General features: G+C 50.4%; 2 protein-coding genes across 10 annotated transcripts in view; both read left to right on the forward strand.

The window, feature by feature from the left end:
- Positions 1-20,567, forward strand: part of SYT17 (synaptotagmin 17) — a 60,510-nt gene extending 39,943 nt beyond the window's left edge. For 8 of the 9 annotated variants that reach the window (XM_019666878.1, XM_019666877.1, XM_019666873.1 and 5 more), the window contains exon 8: positions 19,270-20,567. In XM_019666878.1, the coding sequence (XP_019522423.1) occupies positions 19,270-19,466 (197 nt within the window). In that variant the 3' untranslated portion in view covers positions 19,467-20,567. The remainder of the gene's footprint in view (positions 1-19,269) is intronic. The other variant, XM_019666870.1, reaches the window with a different exon arrangement.
- A 5,058-nt stretch (positions 20,568-25,625) lies between these two features.
- Positions 25,626-26,634, forward strand: part of CLEC19A (C-type lectin domain containing 19A) — a 16,404-nt gene continuing 15,395 nt past the window's right edge. The window contains 1 exon segment of the mRNA XM_019666887.1: positions 25,626-25,716. Within this exon segment, the coding sequence (XP_019522432.1) occupies positions 25,626-25,716 (91 nt within the window).

Genomic DNA, 26,634 nt, shown 5'->3' on the forward strand with positions numbered 1-26,634 from the left:
TGTGATCTGCTATGATAAAAGTTGGGGTTATTCATTGGGCGGGGGCGGGGGTAGTAGCGCTTCAGAGAATGTGATAAGAACTCTGGAGGACCCTCCCCAGAAGAATACACAGAAGGAAAGGAAATGTACAGAAAGGTCAGAGGGTTTATGAACCCCATATGTAAACCCCTTGAGGCAGGAGCCTCAGACCAGAGGCACATACCCAGCCTCTCCCCCTCCACACAGCTCTTACTGCAGTGGAGGTGGCATTCGTCAGCTGCGCCCATCAGACAAGGACCGTGCTCACCATTCGTGAAAGACCTGCTTCTCTTGTTTAAATATTGGGGTTTGAGCCCCCTACCTCAGGGGTTCCTCTCCTCAGGTTGAAAGCCCATTGAAAATGTTGTTTATAGGGACGGAAGGATGGCTGGGAGGTTTAAAAGGTTACCAGTGGCCAGACCTTAGCCCCATAGCCTCTGATTGAACTGGGCTAAGCCGGGGTCCTGGGCTTGCTCACTCTCTATATACAGAGGGTGCCAAAAGAAGTATACATTTTAAGAAAGGAAAACTGTATTAAAATGCTAATACTCAATATATACCGATAACAAAAGATGAATACAAGTCACGTTTGACTTCTGCAATGACAAGAGGCGCTCAAAGTGGCTCCCATCAGCGTCCAGACACTACTGATGATGGTGAACTACTGCTTGAGCAACGTTGTCCAAAGTGTCCCAGTATATATATATCTATATTTGATAAGCACCTCAGGTATTTCTCATCCTCAGTGAGGGTTCAGAACCACAGCTCTGAGTGGAAATCCCAGCTAGGGTGGCCTTTTACGGAAGGGCACTGGCTCGAATAACAAACGACTTGCCGACTGAGCTGGTATGTATCTGGGCAGAGCTACAGTTCCCCTGAATTCCAGTCCATACAGCTCTGACTTGCTTTATTTATCAGCTATGGGAAAGAGCTGTCACCTCCAGGCTAAGGACCTGAAACCCAGCTAATTAGCTTGTTTCCAAACACTCCCTAACAAAAGGAGGGCTGAACTACAATTTAAGCGTTTGCTGAGAATCCTGGTAAAAGCCTGTGATTAGCGGGGCTGGGCTTTCTGAGCAGTTCCTTTCTTGTGTGGGATTCTTCTGTAGTTTTCAATCAGGTGGTTTCTGCACCTGAAGTTTAAAAGAAAAGGGAGCTGGGTGGGGGGGAGGGATTGCTTTTCGGCCCCTGAGACAGCACCAGGCAGTCCGCAGGCCTTCTGGGAAGAGAGTGGGGTTGGCCACTGAGGTGATTGGGCTGCGATTGGAAGTAGGGAAGAAAAGAAAAGAAATGCAGCTTGACCGTGGCTCTTCAGAAAATTCAAAAGAGAATGACCACACCACCCTGCCATTCTACTTCCGGGTGTGTACCCAAAAGAATTGAAAGCAGGACTCACATTTGTACACTCAATATTCACAGCAGCATTATTCACAATCGTAAAAGGTGGAAGCATCCCAGCTGTGTATCGATGGCTGGGTAATAGATAAACAAATTGTGGTCTATACACACAATGGAATACTATTCAGCCCTAAGAAGGAGGGACGTTCTGACATTTGCCCCAACATGGAGGAAGCTTGGGGACGTTATGCTGAACGAAGTAAGCCACCTATAAAGAGAAATACTGTGATTCCATTTGTATGAGATCCCTGGAGTAGATAAATTCAAAGAGACAGAAGGTAGAATACAGTGAGCGGGGAGGGACAACGGGAAGTAAGTGCGTGATGGGTCCGCGGTCAGTTTGGGAAGATAAAAAGATTCTGGGCTGGAAGGCGGTGATGGTTGTCCACCAAGGTGGACTGTCTTCATGCCACTGAATTGTATACTAAAAATGGTTAAAATGGTAAATGTGACGTTACGTGTATTTTACTATAATTTGAAAAGAAAAGAAAGAAAAAGAAAAGAGTCGCAGCGTAAGCTCCCCAGAACCCAGAGTTCATTCCTCTGAGCGGTTCGGAGTGGTTTTTGGTTGCTGAGGCCGGACCCTCCCTGGGACAAGTCACCGTTCTCTCATTGCCCCTCTGAGGGGGTGAGTACAGAGGTCAGGGGCTAGACCCTTGAGCCAGATGCTGGAGGTCCGCTGTGTGATTTTGGCTTTTCCTTGGCCTCTCTGTGCCTCAGCTTCCTCGTCTATAAAATGGGGACCATGGTCCTTACCTCCGTGGGTTGTTTTCAAGTCCAACATGGCTTCCTATGTATAAAGGCTCAGAAAGTGCACCTTAGGTATTAACTGTTATTATTATTACTAGAAGGACGCCAAATTAATGCAGCCAGATGCCACCTTATGGCTTTTCTGAAAGAAGGCGGGGAATAGATAACATAAATAATATATGCGGGTTCCACCTACTTCGTCAACTTAGAGGCTGAGTTTCTGTGGGAAACCCAAAAAGGGAAGGAAAAACATGTTTCAGACTTACCTAGGTGGGATATTGTCTTGTCTTCCTGTCCCCGTTTCCCCCGTCCCTGAACATCAGAGGACAGCTCTCTGCTTGGAGGTGAAGTTTTGGGGCTAATTGCATGGGCAGAAGGATCTAGATATTACGTCATGCTACTCCCTCTGCTCCCCCGAAGTACCCTGGCTTCCTGGCCTCCTGAAAAGCAAAACTTACTCATCTGGTGAACTTGGTCAAGAGGCGCTTGACCTTGGAAAGGTTCCTCGTGCCTACGGAAGCAGGAGTGGGAGCATGCTGCCTATGGGGGAACCCCTGAAGTGGAGCATTGGCGGTGGGGGGGGGGCAGCTCCCTGGATTAGGAGCTGGCCAGGTGTCAGTCGCCATGCATTGATTTTCTTTGAGCACCTACTGTATGCCCAGGACTGTCCACTAGATGCTGCGTATTCAATAGGGAAGCGGACATTCGTGACACGTGTTGTCATCGAGCCTGATTCCAGCAGGGGACAGACATTGATCACATGTCATACCAGTAGTGATTTCCTTGTGAATTGGCTTCGGTTATGAAGGAGAGAAATAGGCCATAGTGTAGCCAAGGAGTGAGGTAACTTGTGAGCTGGGAGCTAAAGGTTGTAGGGGGTTGTAGGGGTGAATGGAGAACAGGCAGGGCTCCAGCCCAGGAGGGCAACTGAGGCCTGGATGAGAAATAGAGGCCAGCTTCACTCCTGGGACAGGCTGCTGGGGACCAGTGTGGAGGGCCTGCTCCCTGCTGCCCACCTGTCCCGTTAGGGTTTCTCAAGGCCGCTGCTGCAGCAGTTGAGCTGGGCAGAGGCTTAGAGGGGGCCCGTTGGGGATAAGCGGTGCCGGGCAGCTGGGGCACAGCGAGAAGGAAAACCAGGCTACGACTGACGCCCCTTGCTTTTGTCACCTCTTAGTGTCACCGGCTAGGACCAGCGAGCATAGCACCTGACACTTGAACACACATAGGCATCTCCCAGTGATTTGTTAGAATAGAGATTCTGACTCGGTCTGGGGTGGGGCCTGGGACTCTGTATGTCTGACAGCTACCGTGGGTCTGCAGACCACACTTGGGGGGCCAAATACTTAGAAGCCCCAGGAAGTACAGCAGGGTGAGTGACAGTCATTCCACCTGTTAAAAAGAAGCAGTCACCATCAGGTTTCCTAACCTCGTCTGTACATTCGTATTACATGGGGACTTTTAAAAATCCTGGTGCCCAGGCCTCAGAGCAACTGAGTCAGCCAGGGCATCTGCATTGGGGGAGGGGCTGCAGTTTCCAGGGCTCCCAGGTGGTTCTGTTGTGCAGCTGGGTTGGCAGGCTTTTGACGGTACTGTTCTGCCTCCGCCCCGCTCCACTGCCTGCTTGGAGGCCTCCCAGGCCCCTCCGCGAGGGTTCCAAAGCACCTAGTCTGTTTTCCATAATTGCTTCGCCTTCTGCAGCTGTAGTTTCAAATTGGCTAATTGAATCTGCTGGTGAGATGAGCTGGGTGGGGAGGTGTGGTAGAGAATGAGATGGGAGGTCTGGAGCACCGTCCTGCCATCCTTTTGCCTGGGGAGACCCCAGGGTCGAATGGGCACCAGAGGACATGCTGAAAACATGTCGGAGTTTAGGAAGTCGGACAGTGGAGAAGATGAGGGTTTCCAGTATCCAAGCAGCCAGCATGCAAGGGACCTAGCCATTCTGCGAGAGCCAGAAACTCTCTTGAGATCGAGAGGTGCTGTGGGTTTGTTCTGGGGTGCAGATGTTCCCCCTCATCAGGCCCCAGCCCGCCCATGCTATGCCTCCTCTCTGCAGCCTCTGTCTTCTCCCCTGCCAGCCCGACTCCCTGGGCACCAGGCCCAGCTCTGCCTCCTAGAGGTGGTCGCCTGGGGCTATTCAGAGTATGGATTGGAGTGAGATACAGTTTGGTTCGAATGTTGCCTTTACCACTTACCAAGTGTGTGTGACCTTGGGCAAGTGATATCCCTTCTCTGAACCTTAGTTTGCTCCTCTGTTCTACTCTTCCAATCTCAATACTTCATTTAAAAAGCTTTAGGCAGGGCCTTATACATAGTTGGTGCTCAATAAATACCAGATTGGGGCAGCCAGTTGGCTCAGTTGGTTAGAGTGTATAGCACCAAGGTTGCCGGTTTGATTCCCACATGGGCCACTGAGCTGTGCCCACCACAACTAGATTGAAAAAAAAAAAATGACTTGGAGCTGATGGGTCCTGGAAAAACACACTGTTGCCCAATAATAAAAAAAAGTTAAAAAAACAACAACAACAGATTAATGACGATGGTGATGATGGTGATGATGATGATGGTGATGGTGATATTACTGATGGACTCTGCCATAAAAGAGGGGACCCTGGAATTAGACAAGTTTGAATCTTGACCCCACTGTTAATGAGCTGTGTGACTTCAAGCAAATGACTCCACCTCTCTGAGTCCCAGGTTTCTGTTGTGTGAAATGTAGCAAATCATTCCTTTTATGGGAATTAAAGGCAAATCAGCATCCATCCCAGGAGTAGCCACTTGGAAAATCATACCTGCTGTTTTAATAATCATAATGTGTTGAAACACTGACACTTTTGAGATTGATAGCTCAGCCCGGCTGCCTGTAGTTGTCTCCCCAGCATCTTCCTCACCTAATCGCCATCACCCCAAAGCCGCCAGCTGGTACAGTGTCCGGGAGCCAGGGACTGAATGTAAAGCTGTGCCAACCCAATCACAGAACCAAGACCGGTCTGTGCTCCCAGCAGTGCCCCGGGGTTGGCAGTGTGCAAAAGGAGTTGGCAGTTGGCACGTGGATCCGGACTCAGACCCAGTAACAAAAAGTGAGAGGCAGAGTGGGGATATTAAAGCCTCTGATTTCTAGCCAAAGGGCCATGGAAGTGAGTCCCTAAGAGCCAGGGTGTTGGGACGATTGCAGAAAGGAGGCAGCTCAAGAAGGGAGCCCCTAAACTTACGTACAAGCTCCTGGGTTCGCTCCCCAGCTGCACATGAGTGGATCTGACCCTCAGCTGTACATCAGAGCCTTTGAGAACCGAAGTGCAGGGAAGACCCCACCCAGGTCCAGAGCTGGCCCCTGGGGGACACACTTGAGGGACCAATATGTTGGGTTATTGGAAAAGTCGTGATGCCTTTTTGCAACGAAACACATAGAAAAAAAAATACGTTATGACTTTTCCGACAACCCAATAAATAGCACTGCAAAGGCTTTGAAAACTGAGCTGACACTGGAACAACAGCACACAGAAAGCAGGTCTGGACCTAACCTGGTCGATGGCCCGCTACAGCTAAAAAACCAACGTGTTAAATAGGATTTAAACACGACCTAGAGTCTCGTAACATGATATTTAAAATGTCCAGAATACAATGCAAGATTACTTGATTTCTGAAGACCTGCAGAATCTGTCAAATTCTTAGAGGAAGTATAATCAGTAGACATCAACCATAAGATGACCCAGACATTGGACTTATCAGACAAAAACTTGAACGCAGTTGTTATAAGCATTCTCCAAGAAGTAACGGTGAACCCTATTGAAAAGATTAGTAGGGTACACGAGATCAGCAGATCAACAGAGAAATGAAGGATATAAAAAAGAACCAAATGAAAATTTTAGAATGGAAAAGCAAAATAGGAAAAAAAAAATTCACTGAATGGGGCTCAATGGCAGAATGGAGAAAACAGAAGACAGAGCCTGTGAACTTGAAGACAGATCAGGAGGAATAATGCAGTCTAAACAAAAGTAAAAAGATTAGGGGAAAGGACCAGCAGGGGAAAAAAGAGAACTATGGAGTGATATCAGAAAGCCTAATAGTCATGTCATGTGAATCCCAGAAGGAGAGAAGAGAAGCAGTGGGGAGCATTGGGATGGGGGTGGGCAACTCGCCCCCCTCCCCCAAAGAACCCCTGAGTTCCTTACCAGGTTGCTGGGCCCCTCCTAGCCATGCTGTCCTTCCCTTCCCAGAAAGCATTAGCAAGTCATGCGGAGGCTTCCAAGTCGGTCAGACCTGGTTTCAGACTGTGCCTATGAGCAGATTGCTTTACATCTCTGTGCCTCAGTTTCCTTGTCTGAGCAATGGGGACAGTCGCACTTACATGTATCATGAACCTCTTGCGCGTTCGTTCTCTCATTCTTTCAGCAAACATGTAAGGTATGATCGGTTTTCTGCCTGCTTTTCAGTGGGGGAAACTGAGGCTCGGAGCCAACTGCAAAGCCTGAGAGAACAGTCCCCACAAAACTGGCCTCACTTCAGACACCAGCCTCAGGTTCAGGGACCCCCAGAAGCACCCTTACTTTGCACCAGTTGGCTACCAATTTGGGGTCCCTGAGGTTCAACCACCGTGAGGTTCAACAATTCACTGGAACGACTCACAGAACTCAGGAAAGCACTACTGATGACTACAGTTTTATGATAGCGAAAGGGTGCACTTTAAAATCAGCCCGGGAAAGAGACACACCGGGCAAGGGACCCAGACGCAGAGCTTCCGTCATCTTCTCCCTGTGGAGTCATGGGCAGTGTTACCTCCGCCTGTCACTTAACAGTGACAATATGCAGAGTATTGCCGACCACAGAATGGACCGAGCCTTTGGCGTCCGCTTTTTACTGGGGCTCAGCCACGTCCTGTCCGTGGGCTGACCTTGGTCCAGCTCACAGCTTTACTTGCTAGTTTTTCCAGAGGTCTGAGCTGACACTGCGTGACCCTAACACTTCCATCATCAACCACATTGTTACTGTCCAGTGGCCAAAGCCCTCAGGCAAACAAAGGCACTCCTGCAGGGCATTCCAGGGACCTGGAGACCACCTCCCGGGAGCCAGGAGCCCAAACCGGACCTCTCCTTGGGTAGGAAGGTTCTTCACGGCACAGGAAGTTACTAACCAGTCACGTGGGCCGTCATCCAGCAGGTGAGTGGTTGAGTCGAGCTTCAACTCAAGCTGTTTGGTTCCAGAGCCTTCCTCCTCCTTAATCACTACACTGGATGTACGTATGAGTCACCTGGGGATCTTCTTAAAATGCAGATTCTGAGTCAGTAAGTCTGGGCTGGGGCCTGAGCATCTGTATGTCGGAAAAGCTCTGGGTGACACTGATGCTGGTCTGAGGGCCACAGTTTGAACAGCAAGAAGGCCCTTGCTCTTCTCCCTCATGGCCTCCGTACGTCTAGAGCAGGGACCGAGTGTGAGTGTGAAGAACAGCAGAGGGCAGATCAGGTAGAGACTGTGAGGTCACGAGTATGTGTTTTTTTCCGAAGTGCATGGAGAGGCCTTTGGAGGGTCTGACCAGGGCAGTGATATGATCTGGATAATGTTTTAAAGTATCATTCCAGCTGTTGGGTGGAGAATGGGTTATAGGAGAGCAAGAGGGGAAGCCAGTGACCACCTGGGAGGCGGTGGCGCTGGTTCAGGAGAGAGGTGACAGTGGCCCTGGGACCAGGGAGGTGGCACGTGGGCTCCAGAGAAGCTGCTGGGGGGGGGTGTCATTTTGGTGCCAAAGGCAACAGAACGCGGTGGTGGATTCGCTGTGAAGGACTGTTCCCCATCTTGACCAGTTACTTGCCTGCACTGGCCCAGGATTGCTTTGTCTGTAGATCTCAGTTGCCACCTTACAGAGCGTTGTGGGGACAAAAGGAAACGGTGTATGTGATGTGCCTGGCACACGCCCTGCTGGCATATAGGGAGGGCTCGGTGGATTGCGGCGTTGAACCTGGATGTGGGCAGAGGCACACCTCCAGCCAGGTGGACAGGAGAAGGAAACGGAGGCCTGTCACCCTGGGGCTCTCCCTCCAGAGCACAGAGCCCACAGTGCAGCGGCACCCCGCTCCAGAGAGCTCCTTGAGGCCGCCCAAGTCCACCCAGGCGGTAAACTTGACTGGATCTTAAACATTCATTTTGGGTTCCAATGACAGCCTTTGAAGCCGGACCAGCTGCCAGGACACTGGGGATTTTGTTCTATTCGCATGGCTGTTCATTGATTTTGGTGCCTTTAGCTGGTGCCCCATTCCAGGCAAATCCTTATGGGGGAGAGCATAAGGGGGCTGGGGATTTATCCAGCGTCACGTGGCCCTGCAGAGCCTGAGCCCTGAGCTAGATGGCTCTGGTAGATGAGACAGATCACCAGCCGAGGCCGGGTTCAGCTATGCCTTGTGCCTCAGGGCTAGCCGGAAGCAGCCAGCATAGCAGCCAAGGCCAGCACCTGGGTGGGTGTGAGATGAAGGCTTATGCATGGAATCAAATCAGACACCGGGAGCATCCTTTGCAGACATCCCTTCTGTTCATCACCTCGTCCTGACTTCACCAACCCAGAGCTGCCCATCAGTGGGAGAAGGCTTAACCTGTAAAATGCCGGAGGCTGCAGGACCCAAGCTACCGGTGGGGTCAGCAGTCTCCCTACATTCCAAGGCAACCTTTGGCTGTGGTGAAAATACCTTTGGCATAGACATCAGAAAACTGGACTCCCAGAGCTGGGTTGCTAGATCTTAGCGGGACCCATTTTCCATCTTTCACACGCATGTAATAAACCTACCTCAGGGTTGCTCATTCACTTTTTAACAATAATAGTAGCAAACGTGTATACATTGCTTTTCACGTGCCAGGCCGTGCTCCAAGTGTTTCACATGAATTAAATCATTTCATCCTCAGAGTCACACTAGTGCCCCCAAGTGCCCCAGGTATGCAGCCTGGCCCTGAGAAAGCTTGCTCTGCTCCCTCCCTAGGGGCCTCTTGCCTTAGAGTTCATGTTCAGTGTCAGCATGGGGACTGCACCCCACCAAATTCCAGGCTCAGGGAATTCAACCTAACGAGCTGTCTTTGCAGAGAACTCACGAGCTACCTTCTGGCTGGCAGGCCTCGGGCCCCTGCTGCAGAGAAAAGGAGTTAGGTCAGCGGTTCTCAGGCGGGGCTGGTTTGGTCCCCCAGTGGACATTTGGCAATGTCTGGAGGCAGTTTTGGTTGTCACAACTCAGGGGACGTTATTGGCATCTGGTGGGTAGCGGCCAGGGATCCTGGCAAACAGCCTATGGTGCAGAGGACGGCCCCCAACAGAGAACCTCACTGGTGCTGCGGTTGAGACACCCTGAGCCCGAGCCTCCTGGAGTTTGCGGGGTGGGGTGGTGACCTCTGCCAGCAGCTGTGAGGAGCAGTTGGGCTTGGGCTCCGCGCCAGTCAGGTCCTGTTATGTGCTTGTGTGAGGCTGTTTGTTCTCCTTAGGGCACTTCAACCTCTCATCATTCCGGTGGCTCCTCTCTAGCTGCCTGAGTGTGAAGAATCCAGAGGCAGAGCCTGCTGAGCGAATTTGCGCTCATCTGTGCAGGTTTTGCAAAGGGCTTCCCTGTTCCCACCTGTGAAAACGGGGGGCCAATGGAAACATCTTGCTCTGCAAACAAACTCCGTTTCCCAGGTGGCATGGCCTGGGCAGGTGGACTGTAGCCGCTCGGTGGGACAGGGTGGGGGCCCTCGTGGAAAGAGGGCCAGCGTGTTTTTAAGACAGATCTCTACCCCTCCCTTACCTTGCGGCTTATGGGTGCATGTCACCTGTATGTGACTTGAAGGGCTTACACGGGAAAGGAGGACCGTTTACAAAAAAATCACGTACGCATTTATTCCCAGAACTTCTATTTGTAATAGCAAGAAGTGGAAACAGTGCAACTACTCATCACCTTGTGATTGTATGATCAAATTGTGGTATATCTGTACAGTAGAATGCTGCCCAGCAATGAAAGGAACGAGATACTGATACACGTGGATGAACAGCAGAAGCTTTATGCAAATGACCGTATACTGTAAGATTCCATTTCTGTGGAATTCTAGTAAAGGAAAAATACTATAGTGACAGGAAGCAACAGATCTGTGACTCCCTGGGACCAGGGCCCACTTAGATAGAGAGGGAGTGTAGGGAAAGGAGCAAGAGGGAGCTTTTTTAGGGGAGAGAACTACTCTGTATCTTGATTGTGGTGGTGGTTCCACATTCGTATTTGATGATTAGAATTTATCCAATTGTGTATTAAAAATGGATGGATTTTATTCTTTGTAAATCTGTGGCCAGCCTATGAACTGACTAGCTAGACAGATCTAGAGATTGATATTTGGGTCATAAAGCAAGTAAGGCTATAAAAGAGGACAATTCAGCTGTTTGTTTGTTTATCACAGCATTTTATTAAGAAACTTTTTAAAGCCATCAAAAGATTTGTCCAGTCAGCGTTTCCACCACCTCAATTCTACCATGAACGTTTGCTGTTTGCTTTATCCCACTTCTATCCATCCTTCTGTTTATCTCTCAGTTCATGTTTTCATACATTGCAAGGTCAGTTGCAGATATTCGTCCCATTCATTTGTGGTTTTTTTGTTTGTTTTTTTTAAAGTTTTTTTTTTTTAATTAGGGAATCGGGGGATGGGAACAGCGCTGGGGAATGGGGGAAGGGGAACAGACAAGTTGCTGTCGTTTTTTGTTCTTCAGTCTAGTTGTGGAGGACGTTGCTTCACTGGCCCAAGTTGGCACCATCATTGCGCTCTTCCCGGGCGAGGCAGATCAGTCGCCGGCTTCTGGACGGCCGCTCACTGCGGCTGCTGGCCGCTCACGCTGGCTGCTGGCTACATACGGTAGCCCATGGCAACCCACTGCCACAGGGGCTGCAGCCCACGCCGTCGCCGGCGACTCACAGCAGCCCAGCTCCAGGTTGAGCTGTTGTTCAGCATCTCAGCTGTAGAGGGCAGTGTCACTGGCCCTCATATGTGGGATCCGAACCTGGGCCCTCTGGCGTCCCAAGCCAGCTTTTAACCATCGCGCCACTCGGCCGGCCCCCCAAGCCAGTTCTTAACCACCGTGCCACTCTGCTGGCCCTCATTTGTTTTTTAAAGTTGACTTTTTGTTGAAGTGTCACACACATACATACAGAAAATCATTACGTGGGCATGATTAATGTAGTCATTGGCCATTGGTGATTACGTCAGTCTGCCGCTCTCCTCTCCAGAGGTTGGGGGTGGGGCTGAAAGGTCCAACCCTCTGATAAGGCCTTGGTCTTCCTGGCAGTCAGCCCCCTGATCCTGAAGCTACCTGGAGACCCCAGTCACCCGTCATCTCACTCACAAAAGGGCACTCTTATCGCTCTTAAGATTCCAGGGGTCCTAGAAGCTCTTGTATAAGAACCGGCACAAAGACCAAACACAACAAAAGATGCTCCTATGACCCATGCCACTCAGGAAATTACAAGGGTTTTAGGAGCTCTGTGTCAGGAAGTAGAGGCAGAGACCAGTACATATTTTTTATTATGTCACTCAGCCTCGCCCATTCATTTCATAGCATCTGTGGCTGCTCTCTGCTGCAATGGCAGAGTGGTTGTGACCAAAACCAGGTGGGCCTAGAAGCTTGCAACATTTACTGTTTGACCCTGTATAGGAAAAAGGTTGCCTACTCCTGCACTCAAGTAACACCTCTGGGCTCTCTTTTCTTCCTTCTATTATTTTATTTATTCTCTTCTACCCTTTAGTCACTCCCCCCAGGGAGAGCTGACTGACCCTTCTGGGGTCATACTGAGTCTGCCGGATGGGATGAAGGTTCTATATTTCAGTTTTTATATGGCTCCACTCATGTCATCTTTCACAAGTGTTTTGCATGTTCATGATATTTTTTGCTTTATGTTCTCAATTATTTTAGAAGATGGAGGGGGGAAGATTGGGTTGATTATCCCCCTAAAACTTCAACAGGTGTCTTATGACATCTCCTGAGGACCATTTGTAATGAACGCCCCCCCCCCAAAGCAATGCCAGCACCTCTAAAACAAATGCACAAGACGGTCCTCATTCAGATGTGTCAGTTGGGGTTGTTCGTGTAAAAACAAGCACACATTACTTTATAGTCACACTTTGAACACTTCCTCTGAGACAGGGTGATTCACACACAGATCTGAAAGTGATTCTTCAACCCATATGTCGCCTCCGTAAACGCAGGCTCGGCACGGCTGGCTCAGCTTCCACACAGAGACAGAAGTGGTCCAGGGGAGTTTTAAAAGAAATAGCAGTTTTTGACTTCTGTATCTTGAGGAAGGAGAAACAGATCTCGTTTGTAAGCCTTGGAGACATTTCTCAGAAGCCCCTCCCTCCACGGCCCAGTTTTCTCTCACCCTGCATTTGCTCTGGAATTCCATCAGTGTCAGGCTCCCAAACCCTCTCCAGCTCAGCCGATGTGACCTCTGTCCTGCCCTCCCCCAAGCCTCCCAGCTATTTTCCCTGTAATCTGCATAGCCTCTGAGGAGGAGGAGGAAGAGTGGGTATCAGTGGAGGGAACCCTGTCCCACATGCTTTTCCCTGCAGGCAGGGTTTCTCAGCCCCGGCGCTTGTGGACATTCTGGGCCAGATCCTTCTCTGTGTGGGGCTGGCCTGGTGCATTGTATTGTAGGATGTTTAGCAGCATCCCTGGCCTCTGTCCATTGGAAAGTACCACCACCACCCTACTTGTGACAATACAAATGTCTCCCGATACTGTCAAATTCGGGGGACAAAATTGGCCCCTGCAGAGAGCCACTCCATGAATGGAATTCAGCAGTTCACTCTAAGCCAGCATTGCCCGTAGACATGGGCAAAACGGGCCTCCGCCCTGGGCCTCGTCCTTTTAAATAGAGTGAGGGGTCTGAAGGCGAGTTGAGCTGACATGCCCACGTGGAGCCCCTGTCTTCCTTCCCAGATCACCTCCAAGTCCTGGGATCCCAGAATTTCTCTCCCGAATGCCCCACGCTGGTGTCGAGGCCTCAGGGCTCTCTCCAGGTCCGTCCTCAGCAAGGTGGTCCTGATACTAGCATGTGTCCTTTAAGCCCAAGGAGATGATAATAATACTTGTAAATAGAGTTGTGTAGTTGAAACACACGTGATACGTACTGTGTACGTGCTAGGTGCTATTATCTCGTTCATATCAATAGTCCCTAACCATAAGCCAACTTCCTTGTCTGCTGCTTGTTTGGAAAAGCAGCCATCCATTCAGTCATTGGAGGCAAATGGGACGGCTGGGCCTTAGAAAGATGGCGGGAAGGTCTACACGGCACCTTCAGGAGGGATTTTCGAGGGCCACTCTGACTGTTGGCACCTCTTGCCTTGCACGCTGGCTTGAGGACCTGACTCCCCCCAAACTCACTCAGGTGCAGTGTATTTCTGCTCATCTTGTCCTTGTCACATGTCAGGGTCAGTGGAAGGGAGGAAGGGGGAGATGGGAGAAGGAGAAATGATGCTGAGTTTTGAGTGTCAGTTCCTGCTGGACCATGTCCTGGCTGTGTGACCCTGGGCCCTCAACCTCTTAACACTCTGAGCCTCTACTTTCCCTGTCTGCAAAATGGGGATGTATATAGTATTGGGTTGTCGGAAAAGTCATGATGTATTTTTTCTATGTTTTTCGTTGCAAAAATGCATCATGACTTTTCCAACAACCCAATATAAACAGTGCCTTCCCTAATAGGATTGTGGTGTGAAATCAGTCAGACACGTATATGAAGCACTTTGCTCGGTGCCTGCGGTACAGAACTCAGGATTCGGTATGGCTGATTTTTAACTATTTTAACACTGTTATCTAAATTGTCACTGTGACTGTTGGAAGGAAAAACACAGAGAAAAAAAGTTGTGTCTGAGCAGCTGCTATGAATCACAAAGTGAGCCAAGAAAGCTTGAACAACATCACCCTTAAGTCATGGATGAAATTCTTTAGAACTAAAGAAATGTAGCCGAAAGGGGCCTTAAAACCTACACATACCCAGGCAATGTGTAACTGGGGAAACTGAGGCCTGGAGAAGGGCTATGAGCAACCTTGTTGTGAAGAAAATCCTGAAACAGCTTCGAGATTTCAGAGAGAAGAAAGTGGGAGTAGTGTAGTTTGAGGAAGGTTTGCAAAAGTTGAAAAAGAACGGGTACCACCTTTACTGGGGTGTGTCAGAGCCAACTTGGGGGGCGGAGGAAACAGGGATGTGTCGGTTCCTTTGGGGCGCCTCCAAGGGTTGAGATGGATGACTCATGAACATCCTGATGAAGTGTGGGGGTCCCTCTGAAGTGAGGAGTTAGGGAGGACCACGAAACAGCCCGGGATGGGTTTTGTTGGCTTAGAGCACCTTTTCAGATATGGGAGCAGCTCAACCCCGCACCCAAGAGGTGGGTTATGGGAGGCAGTGCTAAGGCGGGTTCCAGCTGTGATCTCGGGGCACCCCTGCACCGTGCTGTCAGGCTGGAGCTGCTATGGGGGCTTCACCTTGTGAACCAAATGTGTCAAATGGGCGTTTGGTGAGTGCTGTGGTTGGTAAAGCGAGATTTTTGTTCCCTTTAATTTGCAGTGTTTATCACACCCACACCCTAAGACATCCAGGTTCTCTTCCAGAACCATCTTGGCAAACTAAATTAGCAAGCAAAAGACTTTAGCGCTTGCTGGGAAGAACAAATTCAGCTTTACAGAAAATATCAACATGTGAAAGACTCAACTTGCCCCTGACTCACTCAGGGCAGCTGGAGTTTGACTGGGGCGGAGCATGATCTTCCTCTGCCTCTGAGGGCCTCAGTCTCCCCACCTGCAAAATGGGCCAGTGATAGCAACTTCCTTAGAGCAGTGGGGGAGGTTATACCCCCAGGGGATGTTGGGCAATGTCTGGACATACTTTTGGTTGTCACAGCTGGGGAGAGACCAGAGGGGCTGCTAAACATCCTCCAGTGTTCAGAACAGCCCCAACAACCCGAAATGTCTGGCCCAAAACATCAGGAGTGTCGAGGATGAGGAACCCCACTCCAGAGGGCTGATGGGAAGATGATGGCTTTGCCCTGGGCTGTACACAGTAGGTGCTTAATAAAGCAGTGTTACTCTCCGTGCTTCTTCAGAGCCCAATCTCAGTGAATGTCCCTGGGCTCCATGAAGGAGTGAAGGGTTGCTCGCCCTTCACCCAATGACCCCTTCTAATGTGCTTCATTAAGTTCTAGTATCTGTCTGGCAGCTACAATCCACTAAACTAATTCAAATGACTGCAGTTGGGGAAATCAGAGGCCCAGGTTTATTCGAAGTACGTCTGAATCCATGAATAGGACATAGGTTCTTAGAGAAAGCGTGAGAAGCCCTCTCCTTGGGTTTTGTGCACGGACTTGGTGACATCTGTTCTGTTCAGACGCCTTGCTGCCACTCTTCTGGATTGTACAGGGTGTTGGAAGGTTGCTTCCGGATGCCTGGGGTACACTGGAGCACATGCACTGCTCGTAACGTACTAGTGACTGCAATACAGTGAGCCAGTGGGGCTATTTGGGGTGCCTTCCAGCTGAAATTTTAGATGCGATTGTTTCTACAGAGGAGGCATGTGGGGATCTAGTCATGAGAAACCTGCTTCCTTTGAAGGTTATTTGCTGCAAATCCTGTGAATTTTATCACCAGCTGGCTCAGTTACTGGGTTTCCCGATCTGTCACGTGGAAGAGGCAGGGGTACCTGGCCCACTGTCTCTGAGCCCCTTTCTGTGTTCTGCCCGAGTCCAGTCTTCATTCCCTATTCTCCGACAACACACTCCCTAGGGTCTACAGTGATGGCAGATCCTGATATCCTCCCAGGCAACTTTTGTAATAGAAATCGTCGGTTTTATTCAGCTTCAGCTTATTATCATTTGCGTTTTACATGTGTGGTTTTGAAAAAACTGTTTTGATTGCCATAACTTGACAGAGTGATCCGCAAGGTGCCAGTTAGCTCAGATGGCCACTGCAGCCCCTGCTTCTCGTCAGAAAGCCTGAATCACTCGAGAGCTCCCACCTTTCAAGGGCCCAGTGATTCACGAAAGCCAAGTTACTTTGCAGACTGGGAGAAAGAGCATAGGCTCTGAGACTTCCTTTAGCCTGCTTTCCCTTCTGGCGATTTAGATGTGGCTTCTCTAATAGCAACTTATTTTTTTCCTTTGTTTTCTTTCCAAAATAATATGACTTGTAAGAAGCTTAGACGGTACATAGTTACACAACACAAAAAGCAGAAAGTTCCCTCTGTCAACCCTCCCTAGGGAGAGCCACTCTCAACAGTTTGGTGAACACCCCTCCAGATATTGTTTTCTATTCTATATATTAATATTTTTTTTAAACAAAAAGAGGTTGTTTACATAGACTGTTTTGCAACTTGCTTTTGTCTCCTAGCAATAGTCTTGGAGACTTTTCTGTCGGTATATATAGGTCTGTCTCATTTTTAACAACATTGGTTTCCATGGTATTGTTACATCGGAAATTATCTAAATTAGTCCCCTCCAGCCTTAGTCTGGGTGCCTCCCAAATCTAATCCTAAAACAGGGATTTGGGTGCATGCAGGCTGCTCGGAAGGTGATCCCAGGAAGCTCTGATAAGAGACTGGGGGTATGAGAGAGGAAAGGGAGACAGGCCAGTCAGGGGCATTTGATGACTGGGTATCTGCAGCTCAGGTTCAGGGGTTCACTAGAACTCGCAGAGCTCAGAGGAGCTGCTACACTCATGGTTATAGTTTATTACAGTGAAAGGATACAGACCGAACTCAGCAAAGGGGAGTGATGCCCAGGGCAGAGTCCAGGACAGAGCAGGTGTTATAGGGACAGGGCCACTGGGGTCCTAGGGACAGCGCCCTAGGTGTCAGGCATTAGGCTCAGAGTGATGCCAGCTGGAAGCTCACTCAAGCCTTGGCGTCCAGTATATTGAGTGGGGGTTAGCCACATAGGCACGTCTGACCGTCCAAGTGGCTGGCCATAGTCTCCTGTCCCTTCAGCGGTCAAGTTGATATTGAGGGGCCCAAGGCCCTGCCCATAAATCACACTGTTGGCATAGAGATGGTTGTGACCCGTGCAGAGAGCCATGGGTGCTTGTGTTCAGACCCCAACCACAGAAGCAGCGGGCAGCCTGCAGGGCGGGCTGAGGGCCTGGGCAGGGGACCAGACGACCTCAGTCACACCTTCCACATGGACATTCTTGCTATTTCCATTTTTCATCCTTACAAACAATACTCTAGAGCAGGGATCAGCAAACATTTCCGGAAAAGGCCAAAAGGCCAGGTAGTAAATACATCCAGCTTGGTGGGCCCCGCGGTCTCTGTTAAAACCCAGCTCTGCTGCGGTAATGGAATGGCTGCCGTGGACGTTACGTCAACAAGTGGGTTTGACTAGGTTCTGATAAAACTTAACACAAAAGAGGTGGCAGGCCAGATTTGGCTTGGGGGCTCTGGTTCCCACCACCCCCTCCCTCACCCCACAGGAACTATCCTTGTATCTATCCTTAGCAGTTTCCTTTATTAAGCAAAGATTCCGTTCCTCATTTTTCCCTCTGTAAGGGATTCTCATGTCAGTGAGGTCCACCTATGCATACTGGGCACTTTACTGCATGTACAAAAAATATACATGGTCCAATTTTTGTCCGCGGAGCTGGCAGGTACGGAGATGGCGTAGCCTAGTTTACTCTAGGTGTTTTGGGTTTTTAGACAGTGGATGGGGTTTTTGGTTTTGTTTTTCATCTTTTCTTTCTCCCCACCCCATTTTTATCATTTGGAATTCATGATGTGAACCCCACAGGGGAGAACCGAGGCTCATTAGCATTCAAGCTGTATTTGATAATCGGCCTTGCGGCCTCCCTCCCGGGATCCAGCTGCCTTTGCTCAGCTCACACTGGGGGAATCAGTGATATTTCCCATCCTGTAGCCCTTCATTTATAACACAGACGCAGCCTGCTTTGCCGGTGGCGAGATGGCCCGCCCGCATTACCCACACGCAGATAAAGAATTAGGCGGAACTTGGCTGGGAAGATGAATCAAACTAACCGTCTCATTAGGCTTGAAAGACACAAATTAAGCTTGTACTGGAATGAACAGAGAAGCCTTCCAAAGAGACGTGCAGTACAACGAGGGGTAGAAGAAGTTGCCATAGCCGTTTCTCTCAGGAAACGTGCCTCCGTTGCCTGGAACAGAGGAAACAGGACATCTCTTTTTAAAAAGGTCAACGGGCTGAAAATTTAGGATCGAAACAGCAGTGTAACACGAGTGGAAATTTAGGATCGAAATAGCAGTATAACATGAGTGGAGTACTGACTGTGTGCTCGGCGCTGTGCTGACAGGCTGACACACGTTATCTCTTCGAAACCTCACAACGACTTGTGGGGTCAAGTACTGTTAAGATTCCTACGGAACTGCCTGAGTTCAGAATGGCTGCTGGTGCCTTCTCTTGCCTCAGCATCCCAGAGCTAGTCAGATGACAGAGCCAGGATTCACCTAGGATGTCTGGCCCCGTGGCCCACAGCTTAATCTAGTGGTTCTCATCTGGAATGACTTGGCCCACCCCTCACCCCCAGGGATATTTGCCCATGCCTGGAGGCATTTTGGGTTGTGACAGCTGGAGGGAGAGGTGCTACTGGCTTTAGCCTGTAGAAGCCTGAGGTTTTGCTAAGCCTCCTGCAATGCACAGGCCAGCCCCAGATGCCAACAGTGTCGTGACGGAGAAACCCTAGTGTAACCACTCACCTGGACTCCAGTGACGGGCTGGCTCTTCCACTAGGACTATCCAATTACTGAGCTCTGTAGGCAGCATGGTGAGGCAACGGGACATAAGGTTCCAGCTGCATATTGCAGGGAGGGCACCTGTCCGTCAGAAGGAACAGCCAATGGAAAGGCTGGGAGGCGGGAACATGCCTGGCCTGGTGAGGGACAGCAGGAACCCGGTGCCACAGGAGCAGAGAGACTCCTGGGAGGATGAGATGAGGGAATCAGACACATTCAAAGAAACAGACAGTGTCCTGAAAGCGAGGACCGTGTGCCTGCAGGTGAGGAATGTGTAAACTAACGGCCTCTGTCTTGTTCCTGCCTCCTGTTCCCCTCCTTCCTCTTGCCTCGTCCTCCCCACCCCCACCCCACCCTCGCTCCTGTGACTCCCTAGTGTTCGGTCACAACATGAAGAGCAGCAATGACTTCATCGGAAGGATTGTCATTGGCCAGTACTCTTCAGGCCCCTCCGAATCCAACCACTGGCGACGGATGCTCAACACCCACCGCACGGCCGTGGAGCAGTGGCACAGCCTGAGGTCGCGGGCCGAGTGTGACCGCGTGTCCCCTGCCTCGCTGGAGGTGACCTGAGAGCTGCAGGGAAGGCAGCTGTCGTTTGTAAAAAAAAGGAAGAAAACTGAAGACAAAAAATGTGTCACCTGTTACATCCACACCCATCTCACATGCTCTCCACACACACACTCACACACCAGATCCTCTCAGAGCCGAGAGGAAGCTGCCTGTTGATCACGAAATGGCTGCCCTCCATGAGCGAGGCCTGAGAAGTTTCCGGAAGCCCCGTGCATATGCCGTGAGCTGAGGGGCTCTGTTGTGAGACTTACTGGCAGTGCTTGCTCTTGTCGATACCCCGGCCCCAAAATGCACTTTCAACCTTCAGGCCAGAAAGAGGGCCTCCCAAAGGGTGCCAGCCTCCATCGAGATGACATTTTCCAAGACTTTTGGCCCAAATGCACACCCGCTGGGTGACTTTGGAACAGGCTGCTGTTCCCTGGGGTTCTTTGAACCTGATACCTTTCCCCCAAAGTGTAAGTACTTTGTCTTCTCTTTCGTGGACGTGATAAGTAGTTTAGACTATTTGGGCAACCAAATGCAACAACAAAAATATACCCCAGTATAAGAAACCGCTCCCGGCTGATCTGAACTTGTCCTTGTGTTAGCTTATTCCCGGGGACTCCCTGTGGGCATGTATGTGGATGTTCTCGTGCGTGTGCCCTCACAGGTGAACGTATGTGTGTGTGTGTCCTCTTGGCGAGCCAGGCAGTGGGCCAGGACCTCAATCCTGACCACTCCCTTCTCTCTGCGTCTCCCATCAGTGAAATTTCACCCAGTGTTGTCCTGTCTGTCAAGACCCCACCTTCAATAACAGTAGCGTGTGTATATGTCAAGAAAATAGGATATGATAGAGCAAAAGCAACATTTTCGACCAAATCATGGTGATTCTGACTCGCGGAAGACCTGCAAAGGGCAGGGACATGGATTAAGATGGCCTCCTTGTCATGCTCTGAGCACCTCCCTGTATCTGTGTGTGAAGCAGAGTCATTTCTCTCACGCTAAGGAATTAGTGTAGTTAGAATAGACCTCTCTCTGTGCGATGCTTCTGTGTCTCTTCCCACAGTATATTGTCTGGTATCCTGGGGAGCTATTTATTGAAATTAAAGATTATTTATTTGTGCCATGCATTCATTCGAGTTCTCTTTTTCTTCATGAATACCGGGGCATAGAAGGTGGGAGGGTGTTTCGGCTACTGCTGCTGCGTCCCGAACCATCCTCAGGGCTCAAAGCACCTGTATGTGTTATGCTCACGGCTTTTGTGGGTCGAGAATTGAGACCAGACACAGCAGGGAGGGCTCGTCTCTGCTCCCTGGTACCTAGGACCTCGGCAGGAAGACTCTAGGGCCGCGGCAGGTTGAACCAGACAGCCATTCATGCTGGACATTGTGGTGACTTCAGAATGTGGTCTTGAAAGGAAGAACAGTTGAAACACTACCGTATATTAATCTGATGACTGATAAGAGAACCCAAACCAAGAGAAGATGGATTTATGTTAGGCTCAGACGAGGCCGTCAGGGCTATTTTTGTATCCTGGCCAGGCTGCTCTGCATTCAATGAACAACATGGCTCCCAGCAGCTTAAGAGTCGCAACTCATACTGATCATCAAGACCTGCCTTAAATTTGCCACTTCCTGATTTCCTAAGACAGATAACAGCTCCTTCCTGGCCTCCCCACAGCAAGAAGCTTATGTTTCTATTTAACTCTTGTTAATAACAGCCACCATTTAGCAGAACCTGACTGTGTGAGTGCTAGGCCCAGTATGTGCACAGTCTTGTTTAATCTTGATGTGGTCGTTGTAACCCCCATTTTCCAGGTGAGCAAACTGAGGCCCCTTTCTATAAAACTGTCCAGTTGTTCAGGGCAGGATCCACAGCTATTTAGTTTTATATTGGCCATGCCCGGCTCAGGACTTGACCCAGGGAAATGCCCCTGGGCTGAGATGGCTCCACCCCTCCTAGCCGCATTGGGCATTGCAGGGTCTGCTCCTGGGGCCCTCTGGTATGTCCCACCTGGAGCGGAGGTGGCATGGAGGTCAAGGGGGGCAGAAAGGAGGTCTCAGTAAGGTAATGTTTCTCTATAACATGGCTTCCTTACCGTGGTTGTACAGAAGAGGATAAAAGCGTGCGAGGACGGGCAGGATGAGGGATGGACATAGCAGGCATTCAGGATGAGATGTGGGAACTCAGGGATTGGGACCCTGGTCCTCGGAGCCGAAGACTGTGGTCCAAAGTCCAGGCCCACCACACCCTCATGTGCCCTTTGTACAAGGCAAATAACTTCTCTGAGCCTCGGTCCCCACGTTACCTGAAACGCAGACCTTGAGGCAAAGACCTAACTGCAGATAGCTTTTTTGGGAGGTGACCCCAGGAAGCATAAATGGAAGAGTAAGTCAGGGCAAGGAGAAAAGTAGATTAAGACTATATTAACGGCCATTGTGGGCTGCTGAGGCACTACCACCCCGGGACCCACGTGGGATACACGTGAGAATTATCATTATGGAGAAGCTGGAGTAGTGAACTGCTGGCTCTGATCCCTCAGGCCCTGAGGGCTGCCTCTGGAGGCATTACATGTTTGGCACTCAGGACTCCCGTGTGGGCCGAGTGGGCTCCCACAGCACCAGGAATCTCCCGGGCAGAGAATGAGGGAGGGCGTGTGCTCCTTCAGGTAAGGGTCTGCTCGTGGTCTGGCCCACTGCAGCCCCAGGGGAGCTCAGGTCACCAGGGGCTCTGAGGTAAGGCGTGCCTGGCATCTGCTGCCCTCATTAATAACAAGAGGGCTGATGGAGCACCCGGTAAAGTGCCAGACATCTCACGCAGCTGCCCACGTGGGAGGGGTGGTTCCCCTTTTAACAAAGGAGGAAGCCAAGGTTTAGTGAGATAGTGGCGAGTGAGCGATAGAGCCGGAATGCCAGCCCAGGCCCGCCTGACTCTGAAGCCTGATGTGGGCTGAATTGTGTGTCCCCCCCATCCCCACAAAATAAATAGACGTTGGTGTCCTAACCTCCAGGACTTGAAAACGTGACCTTCTTTGGAGATGGGGTCTTTATACAGAGGTCATCAAGTTGAAGTGAGGTCATTGGGATGGCTCCTAACCTAATATGGCTGATGTCCTTATAAAAAGGGGAAGTTAGGACACAGGAGCAGACACACATACAGGGGGGAGATGGTGTGAAGAGGTGCAGAAGGTGGCCATCTACAAGCCAAGGAGAGAAGTCTGGACAGGTCCTTCCCTCACAGCCCTCAGAAGGAACCAGCCCCACCCACGCCTTGGTCTTGGACTTCTGGCCTCCAGAACTGGGAGACAGATTTCTGTGTGAGCTGCCCAGTCTGTGGTACTTGGTGACAGCAGCCCTAGGAAATGCAACCAGCGCTGTGTGGCTCACGGTCCTGCTGGGCTGGCCGCCTCATCTGCAGGAGGGTGACACTTCTTACCCCATACGGTCGGTCGATGAGGACTAGCCGGGAGGGTGCCTGCAAAGTCGGCACGCAGCACCCCTCGGCTTCTGCTCGGCACACATCAGGCGTGTCCACCAGCGGCAGGCTGGATGGCAGAGCTGTCCACATGTCCAAGGATCAAGTCTGTCAGGAAACCGGGGGTGGGGGGTGGGGTGGAAATGTGCAGAAGGGTGAAGGAATGACTTGGTTTCTATAGCAACCTGGGCCCAAGGTGCCCTGTTGTGGGCTACCCACTCCTTTTAATTAGCATCCTCCTCCTAAGGAATGCACAGATGACCTACACGCTGCCCTCTTGGGGGGAGGGGCGTGGGGACCTGAGTTCAAAGGAAGGAGGTAGGGTAGGTGCTGTGGTGTGAAGCTTCAAAGCCTGTTTTCCCAGGACCAATCCTTGAGTTCCCTGACCTCTTGGGATCCAGAACCCGTCAGGATCCGTCTACCTTCCTGGACCATCAGAAGCTGCCATCTCTGCCCAGCCCTGTTCCAACATGATGGGCCCCAGGGTGCCAGGAACAGCTCTTTTGGGCTCTGAGAGTTTACTCCCAGAAAGCTGGGAGCCACTGCAGGGCACAGAAAGGATTCTTTTCCTTTCTGGGCGGCCTTTCTTCCGCTGCTGATGAGCTACCTGCCCCTTTTCGTGTTCAAAAATACCATTTAATGGCATTTAATCACTCAGGAATGATCACCGCTGTGTAAAACCTAAAAACGTATGCCCAGAAGAAAGACTGGAAGCCATTGCCCAGGAGGTTGGCAGAGTTATCCTTTGGGAAGGAGTTTTATTGCCCAACTTTATACCTTCCTATACAGTATTTTCGAGGGTCCACGGTGATCTAATAAGAGTAACTAACAAGTATTGAGCACTTATGATGTATCAGGCAGTGTTCTAAGCACTTGTGTGAGGGAAGTATTGATTTGTTCCCATTTTGCAGATGAGTAAACTGAGGCTTGAGGAGGGTTAAATAGTATGTGAAGGGCCAGCCGAGTGGCTCAGTTGGTTAAGAGCTTGCTCAAGAGTGCAAGCTCTGGGCAACAGGGTCGCCGGTTCGATTCCTGGCCCGAGCTGAGCTGCTGCTGAGCTGCCAACAGGTGGCAGGATGGCCCAGCTAAAAAAAAAAAAATCAGTATGTGGTCACACAGCAGCAGGTCTGGAATTTGAACACAGCTCTTCCAGAATGGAAGGCCATGGAATGAAATAGCCTCTATTATCCTTTTTATAATGGTGGTAAAGGGGCAGGGGGCTTAGTTTTATAGATAAATAAACAACATTTTTTAAAAGCTAAGAAATTAAAGGAGATCATAGATAGATAGATAGATAGACAGATAAAAAGAAAAAAGAAACAGATCTTCACTGAATCCCCAGGCCACCATGAGCACAGTACGTGTGTGAGTGTGTGTGTGTGTGTGTGTGTGTGTGTGTGTGTGTGTGTGTGTGTGTGGAGTGGGGAGGGCGGGTAATGTCGTGACATGATAAATACACTTTAAGAAGCCAGAAAATATATACCGAAGACATGATCTACTTTCTGGTCAGTAAATTTGAGGTCTAAAGCGGGTTGGCAAACTATGCCCCAGTGGACCAAATCTCGCCCACTGCTTGTTTTTGTGAAGAAAGTTGTATTGGAACCCAACCAGGTCCTTCCCTGTAGCCTCTGGCAGAGTTGAGTAGTTGTGACAGAGACCATGTGGCCTGCAAAACCTAAGATCCTTACTCTCTGGCTCTTTACAGAAGAAGTTTAAGCTACAGTTACTGAGGCTAAATAAGTCCTGGGGATCTAATGTGCAGTATGATGGCTGTATAGCTACTACTGTACCGAATACTGGAAATTTGCTACAAGTGGATTTTTCAGGCACTCGCATCGCAAAGGAAAGGCAACCACGTGACGAGACGATATGTTAATTAGTTTGGCCATAGTGTCATTTCACTGTGAATATGTATATCTACTTATTATGTCGTACACCTTAAGTATATACAGTTTTTATTTCAAAATTGAATTTTTGAAAAAACATGCCAGCCCTTGTCTAGAGCAATGCTTCCTAAATGTTAGTGTGCACATGAGTCCCCCCTGGGAAGTGAGTCAGGTTCAGGTTCAGCAGGTCTGGGGCTGGGCCTGAGATTCTGCATTTTTAATGCGCTCCCAGGAGATGTGGGTGCCCCTGGCCCCTCCTGGACCACACTTGGGATTAAGCATGTAACAAACACCTTGTGTATTTCCATCCAGAGAAGGGGCTTGAACCGATTTCGCAAAACCTTCAGCCATCACATATCAACACAGATCATTTGGGACACAGAGCAAACAGCCCACATCCGTGGGTGAGCTGGCTTTGGCCCAAGAGACCTGTGCACTTGTATTTTTACCTTCTGGTTTATGTTTTTTCTGTGGGGCCGAGATGCTTTCTATCCTTGGACAGGCTGGGGTGTGAGCTCCATTATTACCCCATCTTACAGAGGAGGAAACTGAGTCTCAGAGAAGCCATCACATGCCCAAGGGCTGTGCCTCCTCTTAGCTCTCTGAAGGGGGCTGGCCCAGGGTAGCTTTCAGGCTGTCACTCTGAGCTGTCTCCAGTGGAGGGGGGAGGGAACGGAAGGAGGAGGAGGAGGAGACGGGGTTCCTGAGCTCTGGACAGTCCCCGCCTGCGCCCAGGAGAGCACCCCAGACCCAAGCTCTCATCCGGGGAAGGGCCTTTCTCCTCCACTCAGACTGGGAGGTGGCTTTCTCAGGGTCCAGGATGCAGAGGTAGGGGCTGTGGGCTGTGGCCACCCTGACGACCCTCCTCTCTACACAGGTCTTTCCATATACAGATGTCAGCATCAGTCCAGGTGAGCACGGGCGGCCAGGTAGGGGATCAGGTAGAGAGGAGGGTACCCCACAAACACTTAAGGTTCTAGCAGTGAGGCCTGGCTGCCTGGACTTCAGGCCTTCATGTCCCGAGGAGTGTTGGGGGGCCAAGCTGAGCCTCCTGACTCATGGGCATTGTCCTACGGCCAGACCCAGAGTCCTGATTTCAAATTCCAGCTTTGCATCTTAACATCTGTTGGTCTGGCTTCTTAGCCTCTCTGAGCCTCAGCTTCCTTTGGAAAATGGTGCACAATGGCACCGCTGGTGGCTGCTGTGCAAAGGAGATGATGCGGAAAGTGCATGGGAGTTCTGAAAATGGTGTTTTTGTTAGGAATTTGGCATCTGGGCTCCCCTCCCCGACTTTGGCTGTGATGGCTGTTCCCAGGGAGCTTTCAGATCTGCTGCTGTGCCACCGGAGGCTGGGCGTGCAGGAGGACGCTGTCATCACTCTAGTGGCTCCGAGGATGATGGGCTTCAAATGACCTCAATTTCTTTCTTGTTGCCATGGGGAGGCAGGGGTCTGACTCTGGGGAAGCCCCGTCTGGGTAAGCAGAGTCCTGAATCCTGCAGCCTCCTTAAGGTCTTGCCTGTCACCGCTACCATGAAGGTTCTTTCCAAACATTGTTTTAAAAATATAATAATGGGCCGGCCGAGTGGCGTGTTGGTTAAGAATTGGTTTGGGACGCCAGAGGGCCCCAGTTCGGATCCCACATATGAGTGACACTGCCCTGTACAGCTAAGATGCTGAACAATAGCTCAACCTGGAGCTGGGCTGCCGTGAGTCGCTTGCGACGACGTAGGCTGCAGCCATTGCTGCAGTGAATTGCCATGGGCTACCGTGTGTAGCCAGCAGCCAGCGTGAGCGGCCAGCAGCTGCAGTGAGCGGCCGTCCAGAAGCC

The sequence above is a fragment of the Hipposideros armiger genome, unplaced genomic scaffold (assembly GCF_001890085.2).
Source record: "Hipposideros armiger isolate ML-2016 unplaced genomic scaffold, ASM189008v1 scaffold_480, whole genome shotgun sequence".
NCBI classification, from domain to species: Eukaryota; Metazoa; Chordata; class Mammalia; order Chiroptera; family Hipposideridae; genus Hipposideros; species Hipposideros armiger.